At 34.8% G+C, this 24,808-nt stretch overlaps 1 protein-coding gene across 1 annotated transcript in view; it reads left to right on the top strand.

The window, feature by feature from the left end:
• Nucleotides 1–2,789: 2,789 nt before the first annotated feature.
• The window catches only part of BMP5 (bone morphogenetic protein 5), a 117,159-nt gene continuing 95,140 nt past the window's right edge, over nt 2,790–24,808 (top strand). The window contains exon 1 of the mRNA XM_070418366.1: nt 2,790–3,981. Coding sequence (XP_070274467.1) covers nt 3,492–3,981 — 490 coding nt within the window. The 5' untranslated portion in view covers nt 2,790–3,491. The remainder of the gene's footprint in view (nt 3,982–24,808) is intronic.

The following is a 24,808-nucleotide window of genomic DNA, read 5'->3' on the forward strand; positions in this document are numbered from 1 at the left end:
TAAGCTTGAGAGATGATTTAGGAATGTAGGTACCATTTCTATTGGACATCTGTCTTTCACTGCAGTTATATGTTTCCATGAGAAATTTTGTTTCATGGAGAAACCAACATTACGAGGAAAAATGACACACTTAGAAATGAAATGGGAAGACCCTTCCAGAACAAAATAGATTTACAAATGCTGCAACTTTCTGTTGAGCAAGTTTTAAAAGAATCCTTTGCAGCCTTGAAAGTCAGGGAAAAAATGAAGTCAGTCTATTGGACATAGTAGGTTTACAGTCTTATGGGCTAAGTGTGTCAAATTTTAGGGAAGAAAAGACAAAATGAACAGAAAAAAAAATGACAGTCGAGAAATATTTCAACATGGATTTAATTGTCTCTTTTCTCCTCCGAAAGGTCACTTATATTAGTATAGACCCCAGTCAAATAGTTCATTCTGCGAGGTGAGTTTTTATGGAAATGTACTTCTACTTAGAAACAATTCTTATGCTGCCCTGGATGTTTTCCTGTCTCAACTTCTTCCTCAGCAGATATTTATTCAGTAATTTCATTGATTTCTACACCTTTTAAATACATGCTCTGAAATTTAAAATATTTATGCCATATACTTGCAGAATACTTCATCTTTCAATTTGCTCCCGTATACTTAGATATAAATCAACCTGGGAGACTAAATGACATGGTAAAGTACATTTACTTTCCATGGAAAGTGAATCGGACTTTTTGTTTGGTGGTTAGCATTTCCTCTTTGTTCCTGGCAGGTTTCTGTCGTCTTTATTTTCTTTCTCTCGTTGCACATGTTGATCCTTTTGAAAAATGAATGTTTGCCAAGTCTAGTCTGAGTTGAAAGAGAAGGTAGGGGGTGTGTGGATACTACAAATTCTGACCAAGATTATTAACAATTGATTTCCAATATAGAGGTAGGCTATGTGCCTGGTTAAGCAATTAAATTACAATTACAGTGGTTGATATTATAAATCATGCTTTGGGGAAATGAGTTTTTGAGAGTCGTGATGCCTAGGCTCGTTTTAATTTTTCACTTGTATCTTAAGGAAAAAAGAAGCACACGTGGAAGATTTTAGGAGTTGTCCCTTCCTCTAGTGGCCAGTTTCTACTTGTAGCTCTATGCTGTGTTCTAGAAACAGGAAGCAAAATTCATTACCTGGATAGCTTGTTACAGAATGTAAGAAGAAAACTGTCATCTACTTTATTTGGGGTGTGTTTTTATAAATGCCGAGGGAAACTTTTTGTCTCAAAGTGCTTGCTTTGAATTTGCATCAGTGACCAAAAAAATTCTTCATTTGGTTTGGATATGGAATATACAATTTCAAGAATTTTAGTGGTTTAAGCCATTTCTTATTGAAATGGTATTTCTTCCTTTACTTCCAAAATGTCCTGCTATTCATGTGATATCCGTTTTGCAGTGGTGTTCTATGTATGCCAACATTGGGTGCTACTACTGCACATGGCTATTAACAAAGAATTTTCAGTAAGGCAAATATTAAATAGCATCATCAAATTCTAGTGCCGTGAGTTTGTGTAAGAAAAAAAAAAATGATGCATACAATCAGATCCTGCAAACCTTTTCAGTAGCTTGCCTTTACCAATAAAATGAGGACTGGTGAGAAATATGGCTTTGATTTAGACACTCACGGGAAATATTTTAAAATACATTAAACAAGAAAGCGGTGCTTCTAGGCAGAGTAAAGGAAAAACATTAAAATTTCATAATCATTCTAGAATTTGCTAGATAAATCAACACTGCTATCAGAATACTACTCCAGACAATGAACGTACTGTGAGCCTAAAGTTAAGGGAGAGCTTGTAAGGAAAATTATAGCTGCACAAAAACATTGAGACTTCCAATTTTTAAAGGCATTAAACATTAAGGATAAACACGTACTTTGCTCATTTCCTCGGATTAAGCATGGTATTTTAGAAAAGTGTGCACTTTCCCCATTATACCCATCAACTTTTAAACAGGCAAATTTCAATCTGCACGTGGTCAAACAATATTTGACTTGTGTCTATTTGCATGGGTTAAAACCAATCAAAGTGCTGAGCACAATTAATGGGAAGTACCTAATTTGTAAGTCTGTTTGCATTTCAACTAAAAGGACTTAAAAGTTAAGAATCATGAACTACATCTTTAGGGTGTTTGTATTTCAACCACACTTACTTAATGAGAGAAATATGAATATGCTTTTCTGCTTTAAAATTTTGGTATTTAAATACCACTAAAGCTGGGCTACCTAATTACCATTATTGAATTATTGTAGCTACGACTTTGATATCTAAAATATAATTACCGGTGATTAATTCTCTACTGTAAAAGATCTGGCTGTAATTAAGAAACAACAAATTAACCTCAATTTACAACTCCTCCTCTTATTTTGTAAGAAGTGAACTTTCATAACTTGTAAAAACCAGAAATAAACTCAAATACAGAACTGAAACATATCATGTTAATTTAGCCACAACCTGAGACTTCACGTAGAAGTGTATTACATGTGTACTATTCAAAGAAAGATCTAAAAGAGTACTACATAAAATTGGTGGCAACATTTTCAATCTGCTGCTTGAAAATTGGCTTTTTCCCCCCCTAGAATTTATATGCCCTATTCACCACTGTTCTGTGTCAGATACATGGCTATAAAATTGCGAAAATGGAGGCTTTTCTGGTAGCAAAAGGGTTAAGTTCTTTTTGCTTTACCAGTTTCAAATTACAATGAGAAGCCTCTTCTCTCCCAGCAGGGCTGTGCTTACATTACTCTTTAGATCTCCCTTGAAGAGGGCTGGTATATTTGTGCCTGCTGGAGGTGGAATTAACTGTAAGAAGGAGAAAGGGAGTGAGTGAATGGACTTAGAGGACGGTTTTCAAGTAAATACAGGGAAACACATTTACTTGAATAGTACAACCTTGAGTCGTATTTGACACTAAGACGACACAAAAGATGTTAAAGTTATCACCAAGCTGCCGGACAAATAGATATTCCAACACCAAGGTGCAGATCAGCATAGATCTGTGATGCAGAAATCAGGATTTGTCTTGGAAAGAGCTTCAGGGTTGAGAAGAACTCAAGAGCAAGTGAAGATAACTTTGGGAACTACAGTTTATCAGAAGATCAACTTTCGTTAATTCAAATACCAAAGGCCTGATTATCATAAATTCATATAGGAATGCCTAGGTCATCTGATCAAATAATATTAGCCGTCTTCTGCTACATCAATGCAGCAAAAACTCTTAACAACTGTGGATAATTGGAAACTTGAGTTTCAGCTTTCTTAGAAATAACTACTCTTGACATATTCCAAAATATTTAAAATAGGGCAGGAAAATCAGTGAGGATGTTGGGTACAGAAATGTCACTGTCATGAAGAATAGGTAAATTTGTTTTTTCTGCTACTGGGAAATTGTACCTCCTTGAAACTTAGATTCTTTTTTAAGAGGACAAGAAGGACTAAAAACATCAACTTTGCTTTTGGACAAAAATGCATCTGAGTGTATTTTTATTTAGGGGTATTGTGGGTTTCCTCTGGAGCTGCTGGGTTTTACTGGGTTATGCAAAAGGAGGTTTGGGAGACAATCATGTTCACTCCAGTTTTATTTATAGAAGACTACGGAACCATGAAAGACGGGAAATACAGAGGGAAATTCTCTCTATCTTGGGTTTGCCTCACAGACCCAGACCATTTTCACCTGGAAAGCAAGCTTCCTCTGCACCTCTCTTCATGCTGGACCTATACAATGCGATGGCCAATGAAGAAAATCCTGAGGAGTCGGAATACTCAGTGAGGGCATCCCTGGCAGGAGAGGGCAGAGGAGCAAGAAAGGGATACCCAGCCTCTCCCAATGGGTATCCTCGTCGCATACAGTTATCTCGAACGACTCCCCTGACCACCCAGAGTCCTCCTCTAGCCAGCCTACATGATACCAACTTTCTGAATGATGCTGACATGGTCATGAGCTTTGTCAACTTAGGTATGTTGTTCGTTTATTTGTTAATCTATGTTATTACAAAGTGGAAGTTTTTCTAATGGTAAAGTAGCTGCCTGGTAGGTGGTCATGTTTACATAAAGTCATTTTCTATAACTCTCCTCTCCAGCTTCTGTTTCCTTTCTTTCATTGGTGCAAGGTAAGGTTTTGCCTTAGGCAATGAAGTCATATATGTATTTTGTTTTTAATATAAAAAGCGAAAATTAAACAAATATCTTTGGGGTAGATTTAGGTCTTTTCAGAGCTTGTTAAAATATCAACCTGACTTAATGTATAAATGTATGAGTAAACAGGCAATAGTCTAAAGAAAAGAGATTTACGAGGATAGTTATAATACATAATAACTATGTGAGCAAAAAATAGTAATAAACATATTTTTCAAAAGCATTTACAGACAGAAAAGTAACAGGGACATTTTGAGCTATATTTTGGTAATTTAGAAAACAGATAAGTGTATATTTATATGCTACTCAAAATCTCTCATTCAGGGGAGGCAACTACTGCGAAAATATTGATATGAAATTAACCAAGATCAAGTAATATTGTAAAAAAAGTCTATCAAATAGCTTCAGAAAGAGATACTGAAGTTCTCTGAAAAATAGTTTAGAAACAAAGTTTCAATCTAACATTTTTAACTATAATGATTAAAATACATAATAACTATTTGATTATTTTCAGAAGCAAGGGAAATGTAAATCATGCCAGCATGGTCTTTTCCTATACAGAATTTCTTTTTATTTGAGATAAAAATTAATTGAAATTCTTTAATTAGTAACATTATTATATAATAATTTTTAAAATTATGTTTTACTCAATGTTGATACTTTCAAGGCAGTTTTAAAAGATTGGCACTATCAAATGGTAAATTAGTGCCTTATAATTCATCTTGCAATAATATTAAAGTTTCCCAATTTAAAAGGATTTTACAAGTGCTATAATTTTATTTAAATGTTTTAATAGATACTGAAGGTGAAAATTTATTATCTTCAGACAGTCAAGATAATAAAAAGATAGAATATGTTTATTTTTGAAGGCTAAAAACTGTATTAACAAGTTTAACCAATTTGAAAGAATTGAGAACATTTTAATGTAAGAACTTTTAAAACTGTTTTAAATATGCAATCTGCTTTGACTCAAAATTGACATATTGATTATACACTTAATTAAAAACTTCCTCATATATCTCAAAAATATTCTTTGAAAAGTCAGATAGCAGCAGCTCCTAATAGCACATGATACTTTTATAATATATGTTGCTTAATGTGCTCTGCTCATTTGCTCTCAGCAGTGCTAGCATGAAGGATAAGGTGCATAATAAATCATATGTTTCATGTTACCAGAGACAAAGCTCTCATTATTAAGTTTTAGTAAGTCATCATTGGTTGCTCTAATCAGGTGTCCTGGACACCTTTGCTTTGACATATAATTAACAGGTTTCATTTGAAACTTTCAAGCCATTAAAATATAGCTTAGTTCTAAATTTGTTTGATTGCTTTTCCTTCTTTAAGTGGCATGCAAATGTGGCTCATGATATATTTTTACTTTGTAGCAATTTCTAAAGCATTATTCAATAATTTAAATTAATTTTACTATTTTAATAGAAAAATGTCTATCTAGCATGATTCACATATTCACAAAATAAATCACTGAAAATATCAGTTCAGGTCATCTAAAGTCTGTTACGGAAGAGTGTATTATATTATATACTTTAAAAAACAATAGCCCAGTCATAAATCTGTTCTAATAAAATATTTTATTATATTTGAATATTTTGATCATTCACAAAAGAAGTGTATCTGTGTTTTAGAAAGGAATTAAGTATGATTTTGAACCTATATGCCATTACTTTATATAAATCTACATAGAATAAGACAACCAAAACCAATAATAAATAGTTTTATTCAATGACTTCTAGAACCATTTTGATCATTTAAGAATGATTATATTTTTAAATCAATGAAATTTTGGTTATATTGTTTGGATTATAAAACTAGTTCAGTAAATACACCATGAAAAATAATTATTCATTTTACCCTAGAGAAATAATTGGATATAAACTTCAGAAAATTTTTATTTTTTATCATGCTTGAGCTGCTGAGTAATGATTTATCTTCAATAATAAACCATATTGATCTTTTTAAATTTAATATTCCAAACTAAATTTCTCACATTAAATTACTGATAAATTAATTCTGATACTAAATTTTCCTACTAGTCTCTGAGGAAAATTGAACCACAATTTCATTTTATTATCCCCAGACCATGCCTTCTAATATATCCAAAAGTTGCAATCTATCATTACTTAGTAAAAAGGTTTTCTGTATTTCTTTCATGATAAAATAGGTCAAAGTGTACTTAGAAAAGGTGACACTGTAATATCATTGTTAACTGCACTGAGAATTTGAGTGTCCTTATGTACCATTCATTAGCAAATATCTGCAACTTGTTTCATGTTCTTATAAGACTCAAGAGAATTTTATTTTATATTTTAGTATCTTAAAATATATGTATATTGTAGGGACTAAGGGCAAATGACCAAATTAACAATAGGCAAGGGATTTGTATTGAGGAAGTCACCTGGATATTTAAATATGTGAAAAGAATCTGTTGACATTTCCCATAATAAGATAAATTATATAAAAAGGATCTAGTAACATCCTTTTTATGAATGCTTGCCTGTGTCATTTCAAGTCAAATAATAGATTTTCTACAATTATCTTGTCATTCAGGAAGACATTTTTTTCCAACATAAGTTTTGCTCATCAAGAACAATTAAACTTATTTCAAACTCTAAATCATATTTAACAAAATATCTATTTAAAAAAATGTCAGATGAGAATAATTTTTTGTCCATAAGTGAAAAACAATTTAGAGTTTACCAAATGAAAAAAATAAAATGTGAAGAAATTGTGTGAAGATCAATATAAACAACTAACTATGAAACTCAACACATTATTTTGACCTTTAAATTATTGTAGTGATTTGTTTATTTTTAAGAAACAAATGTTATATAGTAATTGTGTGAAGAGAAGCTTTCCACTCTATTCCATGCATTATTCCTAGGCCAACTTTAGTCAGTCTCACAGTATCTAGCTTTTACAGGTAGACTTCTCTGATTTGTCCTGAAAACTATTGAATATCAGTGAATTTTTTTTTCTTAGTCAATGCTACAGTACTTTGTTAGAAACAAAAATGTGTTTAAGGTAAATTTGTTCTTTTTTTAGCCATCTCTTTATCAAAAATGTTAAGGGTTATATATCAAATACCTATGCAGATAAAAGGAGTTACTTGGTAATTTTCTTGTAATATTTAAGTGTATCTTCTGTTTATATAAACATAAACATGTAGAGCATTTCTAAGATCTTTTAGTTAGAAATCGATATTGGATTACATGGTGATAGTATAATAAACATGACAAGGTTGTAGATGTTTTAGAGGAATTACAAAAAACAGTAAATACAAGAAATTTACATTTATATCATTCCTAGTCTCCATGTATTTTTCTGATAAAGAAGAACTTCGGGTTTATTAATGGTTTTCAACGGACTTGATCAGTTGGCTTAGAGTCAAATACTTAGATATATTTTAAAACAATATATTAATTCTCAAGCAGAAAAATATATAAATGTGATGCTTACATGTATTTATTTTATAACAATATATTTAGCATGCTAAGATATGAAATTTAAAAAATATTCTTTCATGCCCTGACCCATTTGGCTCAGTGGATAGAGCTTCGGCCTGTGGACTCAAGGGTCCCAGGTTCGATTCTGGTCAAGGGCATGTACCTTGGTTGCGGGTACATACCCAGTAGGGAGAGTGCAGGAGGCAGCTGGTCGATGTTTCTCTCTCATTGATGTTTCTAACTCTCTGTCCCTCTCCCTTCCTCTCTGTAAAAAATCAATAAAATATATTTAAAAAAATATTCTTTCAAAACTTTAAATTAACCCTTCTCCTCTTGCTTCCTCAAATCATTAAACTCTTCTGGCACTAGAAGAAAAAAACAACAAAACAATGCTTATGTACTCTGTTGAAAGATTTGAAAGACATCAGTGATATTTATTGTTGTTTTTGGCTGACTCAAGTGCCCAGTGGAGAGGAATTTATATACAGATCTACCTAAAGATGCCTATCTATGTCATGTCTCCAACAGGGTTATTAACACTTGTGTAACATAAACATGTCCATAAACACATGCAAGGTTGTTGTTTTTTTGAGGGTGAAGGAATGGGATGGGAGGAAAGATAATCTAAATCCATTATAGTACATATTCCTGGATTATACCTGGAATCAAAAATGCTAATATTGGCAAAAATATCATTCTTTAAAACTCTTAACTTCTGAAGAGAGAAAAAGTTGCTATGGGTGGAGAGCTCTCTCCTTCAACAACCTGTTGCATTCATCAATGTGACCAAAGGGACTCTTGTTTTCCTTGAAATGCATTTTATTGTCCAATGATGGACATGGCAGCAGAGATAGCTACCATCACAGTTTAAGTAAAAGCTTTTTGCAAATTTTAATGGACACTCACAAATAGCCAGTGTAAACGTTTAATAAAAAGTAACAGCAGGAAGTAGGAAGATATGATAACATCCTCTAGAAAGGCACCCACCACCTCCCCAATGCCTTCCCTTTTATTTTTCCAATTTTAAAAATATCACCTCCCGCTCTCCTCTCCCTCCCCCTTCTCCCCCTCCCCCCTACCCCCTTTTTTTCTTTTTCTCTTTAGTTCTGTGGTCTCTCTAGCCCCAGGCTCTCTTGGTACCCTTCTCTTTACTGCCCCCACCCTTCCTGGGATCTGCCTTTGGTCCTAGTTTCTTCATAGCTGGAGGCTTAGATTAGCTGAAAATCCATTAGTTACAGAGTGATCATTTAGGTACAGTCTCCTGTTTTCCCTTTAGCTGAGAAGGAAAGGTTATGATGTGCCAATTACAGCCTCCACCCATCAGGAGCAAAGCTCCCCAGGGCATGAGAATTGCTCTGTTGCCATCCCTTGTAATTGTTGCTTCTACCATCCCATTCTTCTTTGCCTCCTCACCTCTGCCTGAGGATCCCACTGACAGAATTTAATAGAACATCAATTAAAATTTAAAAGGGGAAGTTTAAGGGAAAGTTTTTTTTAAAAAAAGGGTAAACATGCAACATTAAACAAAAACTACAAAACAAAAACTCTAATCAAAAATGTGATTCTCTTTTAGTTTATATGACACTTTTGCTTATATTTTTTTTATTTAATATTCCTGCCACTTCTGTGAAGAAATTTCCTTTTCTTAAGTAGAGAAGATCTGATGAGAGAGAAGAAAGAGATCAGGAGTAACAGAGGCACAGCATAATGAGAATGAGAAAGAGGGAGAAATAGAATATTTTTGAAAAAGCCCTCGAAAGAAAGACATGGACACAGTGAGTCATTAGAGGCTGGTGTCTGGGTGAGGCCAGAGGCAGGTGGAGGATGTGTTGGGAAATCCTCAGTCTACCTCATACTGACACAGCAGCTAATTCAACATCCCCAGCCGCATCAGCTCCAGGGGAAAACCCTTTCATCCTTTCCCACAAAAATACCAAAGCGGGAAAAGGGAGGGGGGGGGGGGGCTCTCAGTGTCTGTGTACCAGGAGCGTACAGACTGGCTACTCACATTTACAGTCATAAATAATGTAGTAGCTCAGCTTGAAAAAAAACCACAGGTTAAAGGAAGAGGCTTTCCTGACGCACAGAGAGGGGCTGAGATCAGAGGAGCCACTGCAAGGGTTGGCTTGAAACAATGAACCCCTTGTTCTAAGCAATGTTTATGAGTGCTTCTTTGCACCTTAAGTTCATATTTTATTGGCTCAGCTCTGGGGTTTCCCCATTTGCTCATCTCTTAAAATAATACCCTTGGCCAAGATATCCTTTAAAACACACCAGTCAGCCCTGACAACCGGCTCATGTATTTGGGAGGAAAAGGGATCTGTTGTGATTTTGATGTCAGATTGGGATGTTTAAGGTTCAGTTATGGATCTTAATGTTATGACAGTACAATAAAAATAACAGTGGGAGTCGTCACCTGCCCTTTTAGAAATGTTTACAAGGATCCCTATAACCAAATGGTGACCCCTGATTTGTATGTCTTGTCTAAATGGTAAATCATAATCTACAAAGGTAGAAACATGATGAATTAAAGTATAGAATGTTTAAAAAGAGAAAAAAAAATCATTTGTAGATTAGGAAGAAGGATTCTTAGTGGTTTGGGGAGAAAAGAAAACAGCAAGAAACCTTCATAACTAAAGAAAGTGTGTTTCCTCTACTTGGAAGACAGTGAATTACATAAATATTACATAAAACTTAGCAACCAAGACCTTGCATGATGTTAAATAGTTTGGTGTAAAAATTAAACTAGGGTGTGTATCATTTTATAATGTCTAAGACGGCGAAGATATCTATCTTTACAATGGTGCGCCCTTTCTTTTTTCTTTTCATAAACAATGGAGTATAGTGCTTGCATTTAAAGAAACAACTTTGCATTTTAAAAATGAATACTATAATTAGATTATCTCTTAGAAATTGTTTATTTATCTTCTTCCTGGAGGCAAATAACAAATATTTTTGTTCTTGTTGTTGAACAGCTTTCCTGGAGTTGTTAGGAACAGAGAAAAATAGTTTTTTAAATATTGGGATTAGCAGATGTAAATCCCATTTAGATTCAACACTATGAGACATGTCAAAACCAAAAGATTTATTAATATTTTCAAATGCCTTCGGCTAGTCTTATGCTGTCATGATATGAAAAATTCAATATTATTTATTTTGCACAGATTTTCTGTCCTTGCTGGAACTGTGGTAATCTTTCTAAATAGGACACACAGGATATTTTCCGAATCTTAAGTTCATGCCATAATACTGCTCAAATGGCTTTTCTTTTTGTGCTTCCGTCACAGAAGCAGAGTAGCATAGAAGAAGCCAGAAAGTCTGAATTGGAATCCCACATTCTATACTTTCTAGTAGTGTAACTTCTGGCAAGTAACCTAAATTTTCTCTGTGCCTCTGGTTCCTTATCTAAAAAGAGCCCATAATTATAGTTGGGTTTTTTTTCCCCACTGGGTGTTGAGAGGATTAAATCAGTTAATATGCACACAATTTTAAGAACAGTATTTGGAACAGAGTGAGACCTCAATAAATGGCCGTTATTGTTATCAGAGTTGCATTGTGTCCAACATCTGTACCATATTTGCAGAAGTGGCTACATATGCAAAATGAAAATGGGGGGCCCCTGGTTCAAAAATTATCAAGAATTCCGAGGTGATGGCAGCAGAGCATTAGACCAAGTATGGGGCCCTTCGGGGTGCAGGGATCTGTGGAACCGCACAGGTCACGTGCCAGGGAAGCCAGCCTGCATATTTGATTACATGTTGTGAGGGCAGGAACATGACCTATTCATTCTTTTTAATCCCCAGGGGTGGGTCAGAGTCCCAGAAGGAAACAGACAGCATGTGTGAAATGAATCATTTGAGGAGGGTTTAACAAATGTAATCTTTAAAATGTTGTGGGCAGGACTTTTTGGCAAAACTGCATGATGCAGCACCTGGAACAGCAGGGGAGCTTCCCTCCACTCCAGGGTAGGGGGCAGAAAACTCCGAAGAGAGCTTTAGGAAGAAGGTATCTTCACAGGAACTGTGGCCTTTTTGAGAGAGATGCCATGTAGCCAACCCCTAGATACTCAGCAGGGTGGGAGACAGAGGAATAAATACCTACACATACTTTTCTGTCATGCTTCTCATTGGAGAGTGGGTCCTAAGACACACACTGAAGGTATCTGGCACAAATCCATAAATGAATATTGGCCATCTAGTCAACCAGAGTTCTAGAATCACTTCAATTTCAGTGCAAGTTACTCATCTGTGTACGAACCTTTGTTCTAGTTCATTTATAAAATTCCAGAGATAATCATAAATTAACGTGAGAGTGAATTCACAAGTTGGTGAAATACAGCGGCAACAGCACACATGGCTTGCTGAGAAAAAAAAAAGTTAAGTTGTATATGAATCAGTAAGTTCATGGGATATATTAAAACTATTTTAGAGCAAACTGAACTTTAAAACAAAAACAAAAGCCTGAAGAAGTAGCACTCTCAGATTACAATACAAACAGTAGACTGCAATTGCCAATCAAAAAACTCAGTATGGAAAGCACTAGAGTGTATGCAAATGTGTAGGGTAAATACAAAGAGCAATATATTTTCTTTAATCTATAGGCCTGTTTATCCTCAATCTTATGTCATTGTTCCTGAAATGACCCATAACTGTGTGTTAAAGGTTTTGGAATTCTGAGTGGAATCATCTGATATTCTCCCACAGTTCATGTTGCAGGCAGAAATAATGTTAGGATGAGGTAAATTGAGATCATTATCTTTGTTCTTGTTACTTTTCCTCTCCTCTGGCAGAGTTCCTGTGACTTACAGAGGCAGAATTTAGTGGAGCAGGTATGTCTGCTATTTAGTTCTCATAAATAACCAACCGCTAAGCCTTGAGGCCAGAGCCATACCTCGGCCCTTTAATCACAGACAGCATTGGCTACAACAGCCCCTTCCCAGTATAGTCTATGTTCCCTTTCAAAGCCACTAAGGACAGTAATTTTACACTGATTTTACTTCTATAATTATCAAAAGCTGAGGGAGAATTCAACTGGGAAACTGTATAGGCACTTCTACAAATAACCTTGATGTAGGCACCAAAGACTTATTTAGTGGAGAAGTGAAGGTTATCAATTAAATAACTTTTATGGTTAATGTGTTTTTTAGTAGTAAATATATTTTATATATTTTTATTTTTAAATAACAGTTTGGCATACAATAATTTATTAGCTTCAGATGTGCAACTAAGTGATTAAACATTTATATAACTTATGGAGTGATCACCCCAATACATCTAGTATCCATTTGACACCATACATAGTTACTACACTGATTATATTTCCTATACTGTACTTTATATCCCTGTGACTAGTCTGTAACTCCCAATTTGTATTTTTAAATCCCTTCACCCATCCTCCCATCTGGCAACCGTCCAAATATTTTCTGTATCTATGAGTCTGTTTCTGTTCTGCTTATTCTTTTATTTTGTTTTTTAGATTTCACATATAAGTGAAATCATCTGGTATTTGTCTTTCTCTGTCAGACTTATTTCACTTAGCATAACACCCTCTAGGTCCATTCATGTTTTTGCAGTTGGCAAGATTTCATTCTTTTTTATGGCTGAATCATATTCCATTGTATATATGCACTGCTTCTTTATCCATCCATCTACTGGTAGACACTTATCTTGGCTGTTGTAAATAATGCTTCAATAAACATATGAATGTATGTGTCTTTTCAATTTAGTATTTCATTTTCTTCAGATAAACGCCCAGAAGTGGAGTTGCTAGGCCCTTCTTTATCTCCTGTTACAGCCTTTGTTATAAAGCCTATGTTGTCTGGTATAAGTATTACTAACCCAGCTTTGTTTGTTTGTTACCATTCTCATAAAATATCATTTTCCATCCCTTTCGTTTCATTCTCTTTGTGTCTTTTGACATGAAATGAGTTTCTTATAGACAGCCTATGTGAGGCTCTTGTTTTATTATCCATTCAGTCACCATGTTTTTTAATTGGAACATTTAATTCATTTTCATTTAAAGTATTGATAAATACATAGTTATTATTCATATTTTGTAATCTGGTTTTTTTTTCTTCTTAGAAAAGACCCTTTAACATTTTTTGTAATACTGGTTCGGTGGTAATAAACTCCTTTAGCTTTTTCTTGCCTGGGAAACTCTTTATCTATCCTTCAATTCTAAATGATAACTGTGCTGGTTAGAGTAATCTTGGTTGTAGGTTCTTGCTTTTCATCACTTTGAATAATTTCATGCTAATCCCTTCTGGTCTGCAAAGTTTCTGTTTAGAAATCAGCTGATAGTCGTATGGGTGCTCTCTTTTAGATAATTAACTGATTTTCTCTTGCTGGTTTTAAGATTCTCTCTTTGTCTTTAACCTTTGGCATTTTGATTATGATGTGTCTTGGTGTGGACTGCTTTGGAATTATCTTGTTTGGGACTCTGTGCTTTCTGGATTTCTATGTCTTTTTCCTTCACCAAGTTAGGGAAGTTTTCTGTTATTTTCTCAGATAGGTTTTCAATTTCTTGCTCTCACTCTTCTCCTTCTGACACTCCCAGGATGCAAATATTGGTCTGGTTGATGTTGTTCCAGATGCCCCTTGATCTATTCTCATTTAAACTTTTTTTTTTTTTTTTTTTTGCTGTTCTGATTGGGTATTTTCTGTTTCCTTACTTCCAAATTGCTGATTTGATTCTCTACTTCATCTACACTACTATTGATTTCAGTTATTATATTCTTCATTTCTGACTTTTTAAAATAATTCTCATGTCTTTTTTTATGCTGTTGAAGGTCTCACAAAGTTCCTTGAGCATCCTTATGACCATATTTTTGAATTCTGAGTCTGGTAGTTACCTTACCTCCATTTCATTTAATTCTTCTGGAGAGTTCTTTTGTTCTTTCATTTGAGACTTTTTTCTTTGTCTCCCCATTTTGGCTATATTAGGTAGAGCTGCTATTTCTCCAGGTCTTGGTATAGTGGTCTTATGGACCTTATGTAGTAGGTGTCCTCTAGGGCCCAGTGGCTCAGCGACCCCAGTCACCTGAGCTGGGCACTCTAGGTGCACATTTGTGTGGGCTGTGTGCACCTGCCTGTTGTAGTTGAGCCTTCATTATTGTTAGTTTGTCATTGGGAGGGATTGATCCCAGGCCAATCAGATGGGAGGATTGGCTGTGACTAAGTGGAAGAGCTGCTGTGCAGGGGCTAATTCCATGGAGCAAGACTCACTTCAGTGGCGCTTTGGTGCCTGCTATTCACCTCTTGAGTGTGTCATTTGTGGGGTTAGTTAGTTGGTACTTTGGTGTGGTCTGAAGCTGTCCACTAGCAGTACTGGCTTTGGTGCTTCCTGGGAAGTGCAGACCAAGGTCAGCCACGAGGGCCACTGAGCATGATTTACAGAGTGATCTGCAGATGGCTGCTACTTGTGCTGGGTTTGGAGGTGTCCGGGAGAGACCAAGCTGTGAACCAAGGCCGGATGTTGCTAGTACCTGGCCTGGGGACACTTAGCAAGATGCTGCTTCTTGGAGAGATTTTAGGAAAGTCTGAAGCATTAGCCAAGAGAGGCTGTTTGTATGGAGAAGCCACTGGAAAAGGCTTGGGTAGGCCAGCAAATAGGGTAGGGCAGTGTCTCAGGGAATCACCAGGGTGGGACAAAAAGTGTTAGCCAGGTTGACAGTCTCGGATATGATGCCCACAAGCCAGCTCTGTGGAGGAGGATTCAGCAAAGGAACAATAGCCTCTGCCAGCATTTTTTTTTTTTTTTTTTTTTTTTTTTTTTTACAGAAAGCTGCCTCTGCAGTCTTTGTCTGAATTGTCTGATGTCAGACAATTCAGTTCTTCCCCATATGATCCTTGCATCTTTTGAGCTCCTGCCCAGAGCTGGAGCTCAGAGTGAGTGAATCTGAGTAAGTCATGGTGTGAGCCCTTTAAGAGGAACCCCTGGAACTCTAGAAGCCCTTTATCTCACTCAGCCATAATCTCTGTTGATTTTCACAGCCAAAAGTTATGGGGACTTATCTTTCTGGCACTAGAACCCTGGGCAGGTGGTTCTGGTGTGGGGTTGGGGGCCCTGGCTCCTCAGGGGGATCTCCATAGCAAAGCTATCCCTCTGATTTTTTAATCACCATATGTAGGTATGGGACCAGCCCCTTCCACATCTTTGCCCCTCCTACAGATCTCACTGTGGCTGCTTCTTTATATCCTTCGTTATAGGACTTTTGTTCAGCTAGATTTCAGGCAGTTTAATTGTTATTTTGATGTGGTTGTGTGAGGTTTTGAGTACCATGCTCACCTACAGTGTCTTCTTGAATGGAAATCCCTATGGTTAATGTTCTGTGGATAATTTCTTTGCTCAGAATGTGAAGTTGTTTTTTTTAAATTTAATTATAGTTGAACTACAATACTATTTTAGTTTCAGGTATATAGTATAGTGATTCAATATTTTTATACCTTATGAAGTGATCACCACAATAAGTTTTGTTATTATTTGTTATCACACAATTATTATAATATTATTGACTATATTTCCTTTTCTGTACATTACATCTTCATGACTCATTTTTTATAACTGAAAGTTTGTAGCTCTTAATGCCTTTATCTATTTCACAAATCCCCCCACCTCATCCCCTCTGGATACTATCAGTTTGTTCTTTGTATCTATTAGTCTGTTTTTGTTTGGGTTTTTTTTTAGACTCCACATATAAGTGTATTATGCTTTAGTCATCTTTCTCTGTCTGACTTATTTCTCTTAGCAGAATATCCTCTAGGTCCTTCATTTGTTATTGCAAAAGGTAAGATTTCATTCTTTTTTTTATGACTGACTAATATTCATTGTATATATCTACCAGATCTTTATCCATTCACTCACCAATTGCCATTTAGGTTGCTTCCATATCATGGCCACTGTAGATAATGCTGCAATGAACATGGAGGTGCAAATATTTTTTTGAATTAGTGTTTTTGCTTTCTTCAGATAAATACCCAGAAGTAGATTTGCTCAATCAGATTATAGTTCCATTTTTAATTTTGGGGGGAATTTTCTTACTATTTTTCATAATGACTCCACCACCTATATTTTCAACAATGCACAAGGGTTCCATTTTTCCATATTCTCACTAACACTTGTTATGTGTTATCTTTTTTATATTAGCCACTCTGACAGGTGTGAGGTGGTATCTCCTTGTGGTTTTGATTTGCATTTTCCTGATGATTAGTGATGTTGAGCATCTTTTCTTATGCCTGTTTTTCATCTTTATATCTTCTTTAAAAAATGTCTTTTCAGGGTTTCTGCTTATTTTTTAATTAGACTGTTTTTTGAATCAGTTGTTTAAGCTCTTTATATACTATGGATATCTACCCCTTATTTAATATATTGTTTGCAAATATCTTCTCCCATTCAGTAGGTTGCCTTTTCATTTTGTTGATGGTTTCCTTCAGTGTGTAAAAGCTTTTTAATCTGACTTATTATTATTTGCTTATTTTTGCTTTTGATGACCTTGCCTTAGGAGACATATCCATACAAAAACGTATATGACCGATGTTCAAAACTTTACGAACCTTTTCTTCCATGTGTTTATGGTTTGGGGTCTGATACTTAAGTCTTTAATCCGGTATGAGTTTATTTTTATACATAGTATAGAAATGTCGTTCAGTTTTTTTTGTGTGTGTGTTGTTTTTTTTTTGCATGTAGCTCTCTAGTTTTCTCAGCACCATTTATTTGAGTGTCTTTTCCACATTGTGTATTTTGCTGCCTTTGTCATAGATTAATTGGCCACATAAGCATGGGTTTATTTCAAGCTCTCTGTTTTTTTCCCATTGATCTGTGTTTTGTGCCAGTGCCATAGTTTTGATTACTATAGCTTTGTAATATATTTTGAAATCAGGTAGTGTGATACCTCGAGCTTTGTTCTTCTTTCTCGATATCACTATTTGTTTTTTTGGTTTTCATACAAATTTTAGGATTATTTGTTCTAATTCTGTGAAAAATGCCATTGGAATTTTTTCAGGATTGTATTGAATCTGTAGATTGCTTGGGGGTAGTGTGGACAGGCTACCATACTCAACAGTGAAAAGCTGAAAGCTTTTTCTCTAAGATCACGAATAAGACAAGGATGCCCACTCTTGCCAGTTTTATTCAACATAGCATCGGAAGTCCTAGCAAGAAAATTAGGCAACAAAAAGTTAAAAAAAAGCATTCAAAGTGGAAAGAAAGAAGTAAAACTGTGTTTGCCAATGATATGACACTATATGTAGGAAACCCTAAAGGCTCTGCCAAAACATCTATTAGAACTAATAAATGAATTCAGTAAAGTTCCAAAATATAAAATTAATATACAGAAATCTGTTGCATTTCTATACACGATTAATGAACAATCAGAAGGAGAAATTAAGAAAACAGTTCCATTTCCAAATGTGTTAAAAAAAAGAATAAAATATTTAAGAATAAGTTTAACTAAGGAGGTAAAAGATCTTTACACTAGAAACTATAAGAGGAGGAATTACTTGATTCTTTAACTATCTCAGTAAGATTTAAGTGTAAGGGCTTTGGACTCATACTGGTTTGAATACCAGCTTTGCATTAACTGCTACTTATTCTTCAGCAAATTATTTCACTTCATTGAAACTGTTTTCTTATATGGAAGGTGGAGATCATAATATAGTTAGAACTTAACAAGGTAATTTTATAGGCCTTTAAATCTACAGGAGAAAGTACTCACTTAAGGGTTGCCACGGCTACTATACCTGTTTCTATGAGAGCAGAATGTGGCATTCTAATGTTAGAGGAGAGCCACATGCAGTCCACCAGACTCTGCCAAATCAATGCCTTTGCTAACATTGTGGACCATTAAACACACGACTTTTTCTTTACCCAAAAGAAAAATGAACCCTTGGATTGCATTGCCTCTGTCTTCAAGCTGGCTTGTTGATGGACTGTATTTCCTCATCAGGGTGTCCTGGAAAAGGTCAGTGTACAACACAGCCTTCAGGAGACTGTGGGGCTTCCATCTGAGCACCCAAAGGCAACATTTTCTGTGATTGCTGCTGAAAGGTGCTATTCATATTACATTTGGTCAGATTCCTAGAACGAACCCCTGGTTTCACTTTAGTTCCAGATATTACCAATTCCATTTCCTTGCTTGTTATGGAGAAGGGAAACTGATTGTAGGCCAAAGTAATAATATACAATCAGAAAATATTTGGTTGTGAAGACATGGGCACTCTCTAAAAGACCCTTGGAATTAAGGGGGAAATGTGGAAGGGTTTTAATGCTTATTTCCAAAGCCAACTTGTGGTGTTTTTTTTTTCAGTTTTAATTTTTAAAAAAAGTTGGTTCATGATGAAAATCTTGGTGAATAAACTCCTGAATTCTAAATACTAGGACAGCCACTCTGTTCAAATAATCATTCAATCAGGAGCTTTTCGTATTGCATATAACTCAAATCATGTTTGAATTTATGATTTTGTAATTTGTAGCTATTCTCATTACTATTGGTATGGTTACTATAGCTCTATTTCTATTTAATGCCATTCAATTTTAAGTATTTTTACTTTCCTAGACTATGGCTGATATTTTTTCAGATGACAGATCTTTCGATTATTTTTCTTGAATTGCTTTCTGCTATAATATTTTGAAGCAGGATGAGAATTATAGGTTTGATTCAAAAAGTCACACAAAAGGCCATATATACTGTGGATATCTTCTACTTATAGTATCCATATTGTAAAGTATTGGCTTTTGATATTTTATAATATATTGAGTGGGAAAACATGGATTTATTGGTTTTTAATTATTTGATAACATGCTGAAAGATGTCATTGAGATGAACTTTGCTAAATTTTTAATTTTGATGACTAAAGTTTGTAAAATATGGATTCCAACTACATTTATTGACATTCAAATCAACATTTAAGATTTTTCTCTTTCATACTGCTGTGTCAAATAGTTATTATTTTACAGTTATTTACTTTGAGAAAAATTTTTTTCAGGATTAAGTGAAACATTTTTCTCTGTGGATATGTGATACATTTAAAGTATATGAAGTCACCCAAACCTGTTTGGCTCAGTGAATAGAGTGTCGGCCTGCGGACTGAAGGGTCCCAGGTTCGATTCCGGTCAAGGGCATGTACCTTGGTTGTGGGCACATCCTCAGTTGGGGGTGTGCAGGAGGCAGCTGATCGATGTTTCTCTCTCATTGATATTTCTGATTCTCTATCCCTCTTTCTTCCTCTCTGTAAAAATCAATAAAATATATTAAAGAAATAAAGTATATGACGTTGTCAGGAATATATAGCTTTAAATTATAGTGTACTTATAGTTGTAGTAATCCAAGCAACAATAAAAACAATACATATAATCCCTGTGCCAAAAACTGGACTAAGTAATTTGAATGCAATATTTCAATTAATTTATATCTCAACTGTATGGGTAAATATTTTCCAATTCCCATTTTATTGATGTGAAAATTGAGATTTATCAGAGGTTAAATAGCTTACAAAAGTCACCCCTACTGGTAAATGGCAGAGTCAGTCCTGGATCCATGGTCTGTCTGGCTACAGATTGTTTTGTTCTTTGCCACTATTCTTTAACTTTATAATCCATTTTTGAAAAATAGATAAAAATGTACAAGTTTTAACAATAATAATGATTAATACTTTTTGAAAGAATCTTTACATGTATTGCATGCTTTAATCTATATTATTGCAGTATATTGCACTCAAGGCAGTAGATATGATTCTACAATATACATTTGTGGATACTGGAAGTCTGAAAAGTCATTTATTCAGCCATTTGACAAATACAAGTTGATTACCTACTGTTGGTCCAGGCACTGTGCAAAAGAGCGTGCCTGTTTTGCTGCCAAAATTACAGGGCAAGAAGAGCCAGGTCTAGGCCCAGAACCCTGATTCTTGTGCCAGGGTTTTTTTGCTCAATATCACATATTTTACAGAAATCACACAAAATTCCAGCCTCAAATAAAATTAAAAGTACTAACAAACTTTATATAAAAGAATGTGTTCTTTTGTTAATTAAATTACCAGGTAGAATTAACCTCCTGTGTATAGACAAAATAGTTTTTCAAATCTCAATCCCTTTAAAGCAAAAAGGAAATCATGTTACTAGTAAATAGTACCTAAGGAAGCCTTTTCGTCCAAAAGACATAAAGCAAAAGTAGAATCCAGCTTTAGCAAATCTTAGGGGCTCTGCTGGAAACCTGCTTGTGTAACTGGAGGGCCTTCCTACTGTGGAGGCTCCAGTGATCTTAAAGGAAATATCTAAAAAGAAGGTTTCCCTTGTACACTGGATGCTTACTGCACATTCCAGAGCATCAGTGTGGCTTAAACACTCATTATTTATTTGTGTTGTACTCAGGAAATAAGGGTAAAAGGTCATACAATTTTTCAAAATTAAGTTGTTTGATCTGTCTAAATATTGACCCCTGACCCTGCCTTCCTTCTTCAATTGTGTGCTAACAAGTTGGTCAGGGTTTGCTTTGTTGCTGTGCACACTGAACATGATGTGGACACAGGTTATAATAAGCGGCAATAGAGACACATTTTACAACATGGAAAATAACAGAGAACGCCAAGAAATGGTATAAAGAGCCCTTTGATACATTGCTTTGAATCTACTCAGGATATTAGGCACTAAGCAATTATTACTTCAAGTTGATTGTTGAGGAAAAATGACCAGTATATTACAACTGCTTTACTTTTTACCAACAATCTGCTGTGATTGTGAAATGAATAATTGCAGCAAAATGTGGGTCTAAGTTTCCTGGTCCATCACCTCATTTATTAGTGTTTACCTATCAATTCATAGCAACAAAACACCAGGTCATCAAAATGAATTTAAGACTTTTATTAAAAGTAGAATAAGACTTGTAATGCTTGCTCTACAGGAAATTCACTATCTTCCACAGTTAGTGTGAATTCAGTTCTCATAAAATACAAGATAGTGTGCTAACAGCATTTCAAGTGCTAACTTATTTAATTCTCACAGTTACCCTGTTTTAGAGACGAGCAAAGTGAGACTCAGAGATGTTAGATTATTTCATATTGTAAGAGGAGGAACTGGATTCGGAAGAGGAACTGGACTCAGGTCTATTCACTGCTGTGCTGTGGAGTCTTTGCAAACACTATTGGGAAGGTTGTCATTGGACATTGTTTGGACATTTTGTGAAGTTCTATATATTTTCCCAGCATTTCATGAATTGGATTTAGAATATACTCACTTCATCAGTAATGCTTTGTGTTTGAGGGAATTATCTCTACTAATGGGTTTACCAAGAGTCATATCCCTGGAGCTGGGCTCTTACAGGCCTTCTTCTCAATTGGGATTCTGTGGCTTTTGGAAGGAGGCAAATTAATACAAGCCAGAAGGAATGAAGTACTTCGCAGGCACTAAAGGTACTGACCTTTGTGCCATGCAATCTTACAGGTCATTTATGAGGAAAGTAAAGGTGATCTGTGTTGATTTTATCTAAGAACACTTGACATGAACAGGAGTAACATTTGGCAAAATAGAAAAGAGGAAGAACATCTAAGTTGCAAACAGTAAAGGGCCTCCAAAGCAATGATTGGGGATTGGAACAAACTAACCGAGAGTTCTTTTAGATACTGGAAAACTACCAACCTGCTGGCTAGTATAGAAGGCCACACAAGCAGGCAGGGCTGCCCGGCGATTAAATATGAGTCCTTGCCCTAGCTTTTTTGACCCAACACTGGACTGATCAGTGAATCTCATGAGAAATCTACTAAAATGGGAGTTTGGGCTGCAGGACCATCTACAACCAACAAGTTAGAGAATTCCAGCGGCTGCAGAGAGAAAGTCTGGCAGATAGCCTCTGCTCCATCCTGCTAGTCATGGTTGAAATCTCCTCCGTGTTCCATATAACACTGAACACTCCGCATTTAATACACATCTCTTGATTTGTAGCAGCTACAGCCCTAATCTCTTGCACGTGTAAAGTGAGTTCCTTTCGCATAGCTCACTCTTTGCCCCTGTACCACACACGTTAAATATATTATTTCTGCTCCTTCGGTATCTTATGAATTGAAGGCTAAGGCCTTTGGAAAATTTCCACCTCCCCTCCCCCAAAGAAAATATTTCTGAGATGACAATATTTTTTAAAGCAAAGTGCTAATGTACAGGAAGACAATTCAGTTTCAGCTTTTAAATGCTCTCAAAACCAAGCAAGGGGAAACAAAACAGGTGTTGTAAAAAGTAGGTATCATTGTTATTATATCAACTTTTTGCTATCCACCTGATGACTAATCTCTGCTTTGAAAAGCAAACCAAGAGGTAGCTGCAGAATAAAAATAAGCATTGAGGATGTCACCTGCAGCCTTTTAAAGATTATATTTTCTTTATCTCTCCCTTCTTCCCTTTATCTAACTCCCCCTACACAGTCTACTTATAGGCCAACTATAATCTAAAGAGAAGCGTAAACAATTTCAACAAACGATTTTTAATTATTTAGACTGAAATCTACTTGGGAAGTCAGATGATAAAATTATTATTTACAAATAGGTCAAAAATTGTACTTAATTTTAATTCCACCAACTACATTGGCATATAGTAACTAAAGCACATGCGGAATCATAATTATTTAAATCTCTCTCAGGTACTGTCAATCATTTACTTCTTTTTACTCAAAGTTTTCTGTCAGTATTTCCTAAAGTGTGTTTTATTGAAAGCATTTCTACGTCCTTTTAAGAGGTGTTATCTGAAATTTTGTAGTCAAATAAATCTGAGCACCACAGTGGAGCAGTAATGAAATGGGTTTTAATATTTCCAAGACGAGACTTCTCAGTATCTTTATTATGCAGATGGGCCTTGTGAATCTCTGCAAGGAGGAATATTTCATATGGTTTCACATGCACTTGGACTCGGGAACTCTCCTGACAGAGCACCACATGTACCTAGTGTTACAGGAAACTCACTCTGAGAATCACTCTTCCATGTGGACATACTGTTTTATAAACACCATGTTGGAAATATTACAAGCAGCATAACCTAATCTGTTGACACTGTGGTCTCTTCATATCCAAAATTAAAAAGAAAGAAGAAAAAAGTATTAATTCCATTATTTAGAACCAACCATTGTTGATATTTCTAGTATTCTCTTCCATACTTTCAAAATATACTTTTTCATAGTTTAGCAATGTTTATGCAATGTTGTATCCTTATATTATTTTTGATTTTTTAGTATATGACTTTTTTCATATGTTCATTTGCTCTTTGTAAGAACATTTTTAATGACAATAATATATCAGCTGAATAATTAATCATTTAGTTAAACATTCTTTTATTGTTGGGCATGCATTTTTTCCAGTTTTTATTATCATATACTCTGTTTTAAGGGATATCTTTATATATAAGTATTTATACAAATTTCTTTAGAATCTGTTCTTAGGAAATAAATTATTAGAGCAAAAGGTATGATTGTTTTTAAATCTGGAAAATATTGCTAAATTGCTTTTCACTAAAGTTGTTTTAATTTTTATTTGCAGCAAGAGTAAATGCTAGTACTATTTTATCAGACTCAACTATAAATTAAATATAAGTATTTACATTATTGAGAATCTACAATTTATCTTTTTTTTAGATTTGAATTTCTTCTGAAATTGATTTTTTTAAATGTATTTATTGGCTACTTATATTTTCTCTTTGGCAAGCTTTTATATTTTCTCCTTTGTCAAGTTGATGTCTTTTATTCTTTTTGTCTGTTTGTCTTATTTCATTGTTGCTTATGCTTATAAATTCCTCTTGGGACTATATATTTAATAATTATTCACTTTTATCCTTTTACATTTTTACTTTTCATAACAGTCATGAGAAAACACTTTAAAATATTTAAAAGTTTGGAAAACATACCACCCATATTCCATTTTAGAAAGAAATGCTCAAAGGTGTGCTATAGCTGGGTTAAAAATTAAGAAAAATGAAGAATTCATAGTCTTCAAGGAGCCACAGTTTTAGAATTCAAATCAACCGAATGAATGAATTTGGTCTAAATAACCTTACATTCAGGTGATCTTCTGTAATTTGATTATAAAACACAAATATACATATGACCTAAGAACAATTGTAATGGGATAGGTGTAATAAGTATCTCAACTATTATACTGATTAAAGGTGGTGTTTTCCCCTTGGAGGGAGAGACTACTAAGTAAATAAGCACATTATTTT

This window comes from Myotis yumanensis, unplaced genomic scaffold, assembly GCF_028538775.1.
Source record: "Myotis yumanensis isolate MYYU_CA2020_CCGP unplaced genomic scaffold, mMyoYum1.0.hap1 SCAF_6, whole genome shotgun sequence".
NCBI classification, from domain to species: Eukaryota; Metazoa; Chordata; class Mammalia; order Chiroptera; family Vespertilionidae; genus Myotis; species Myotis yumanensis.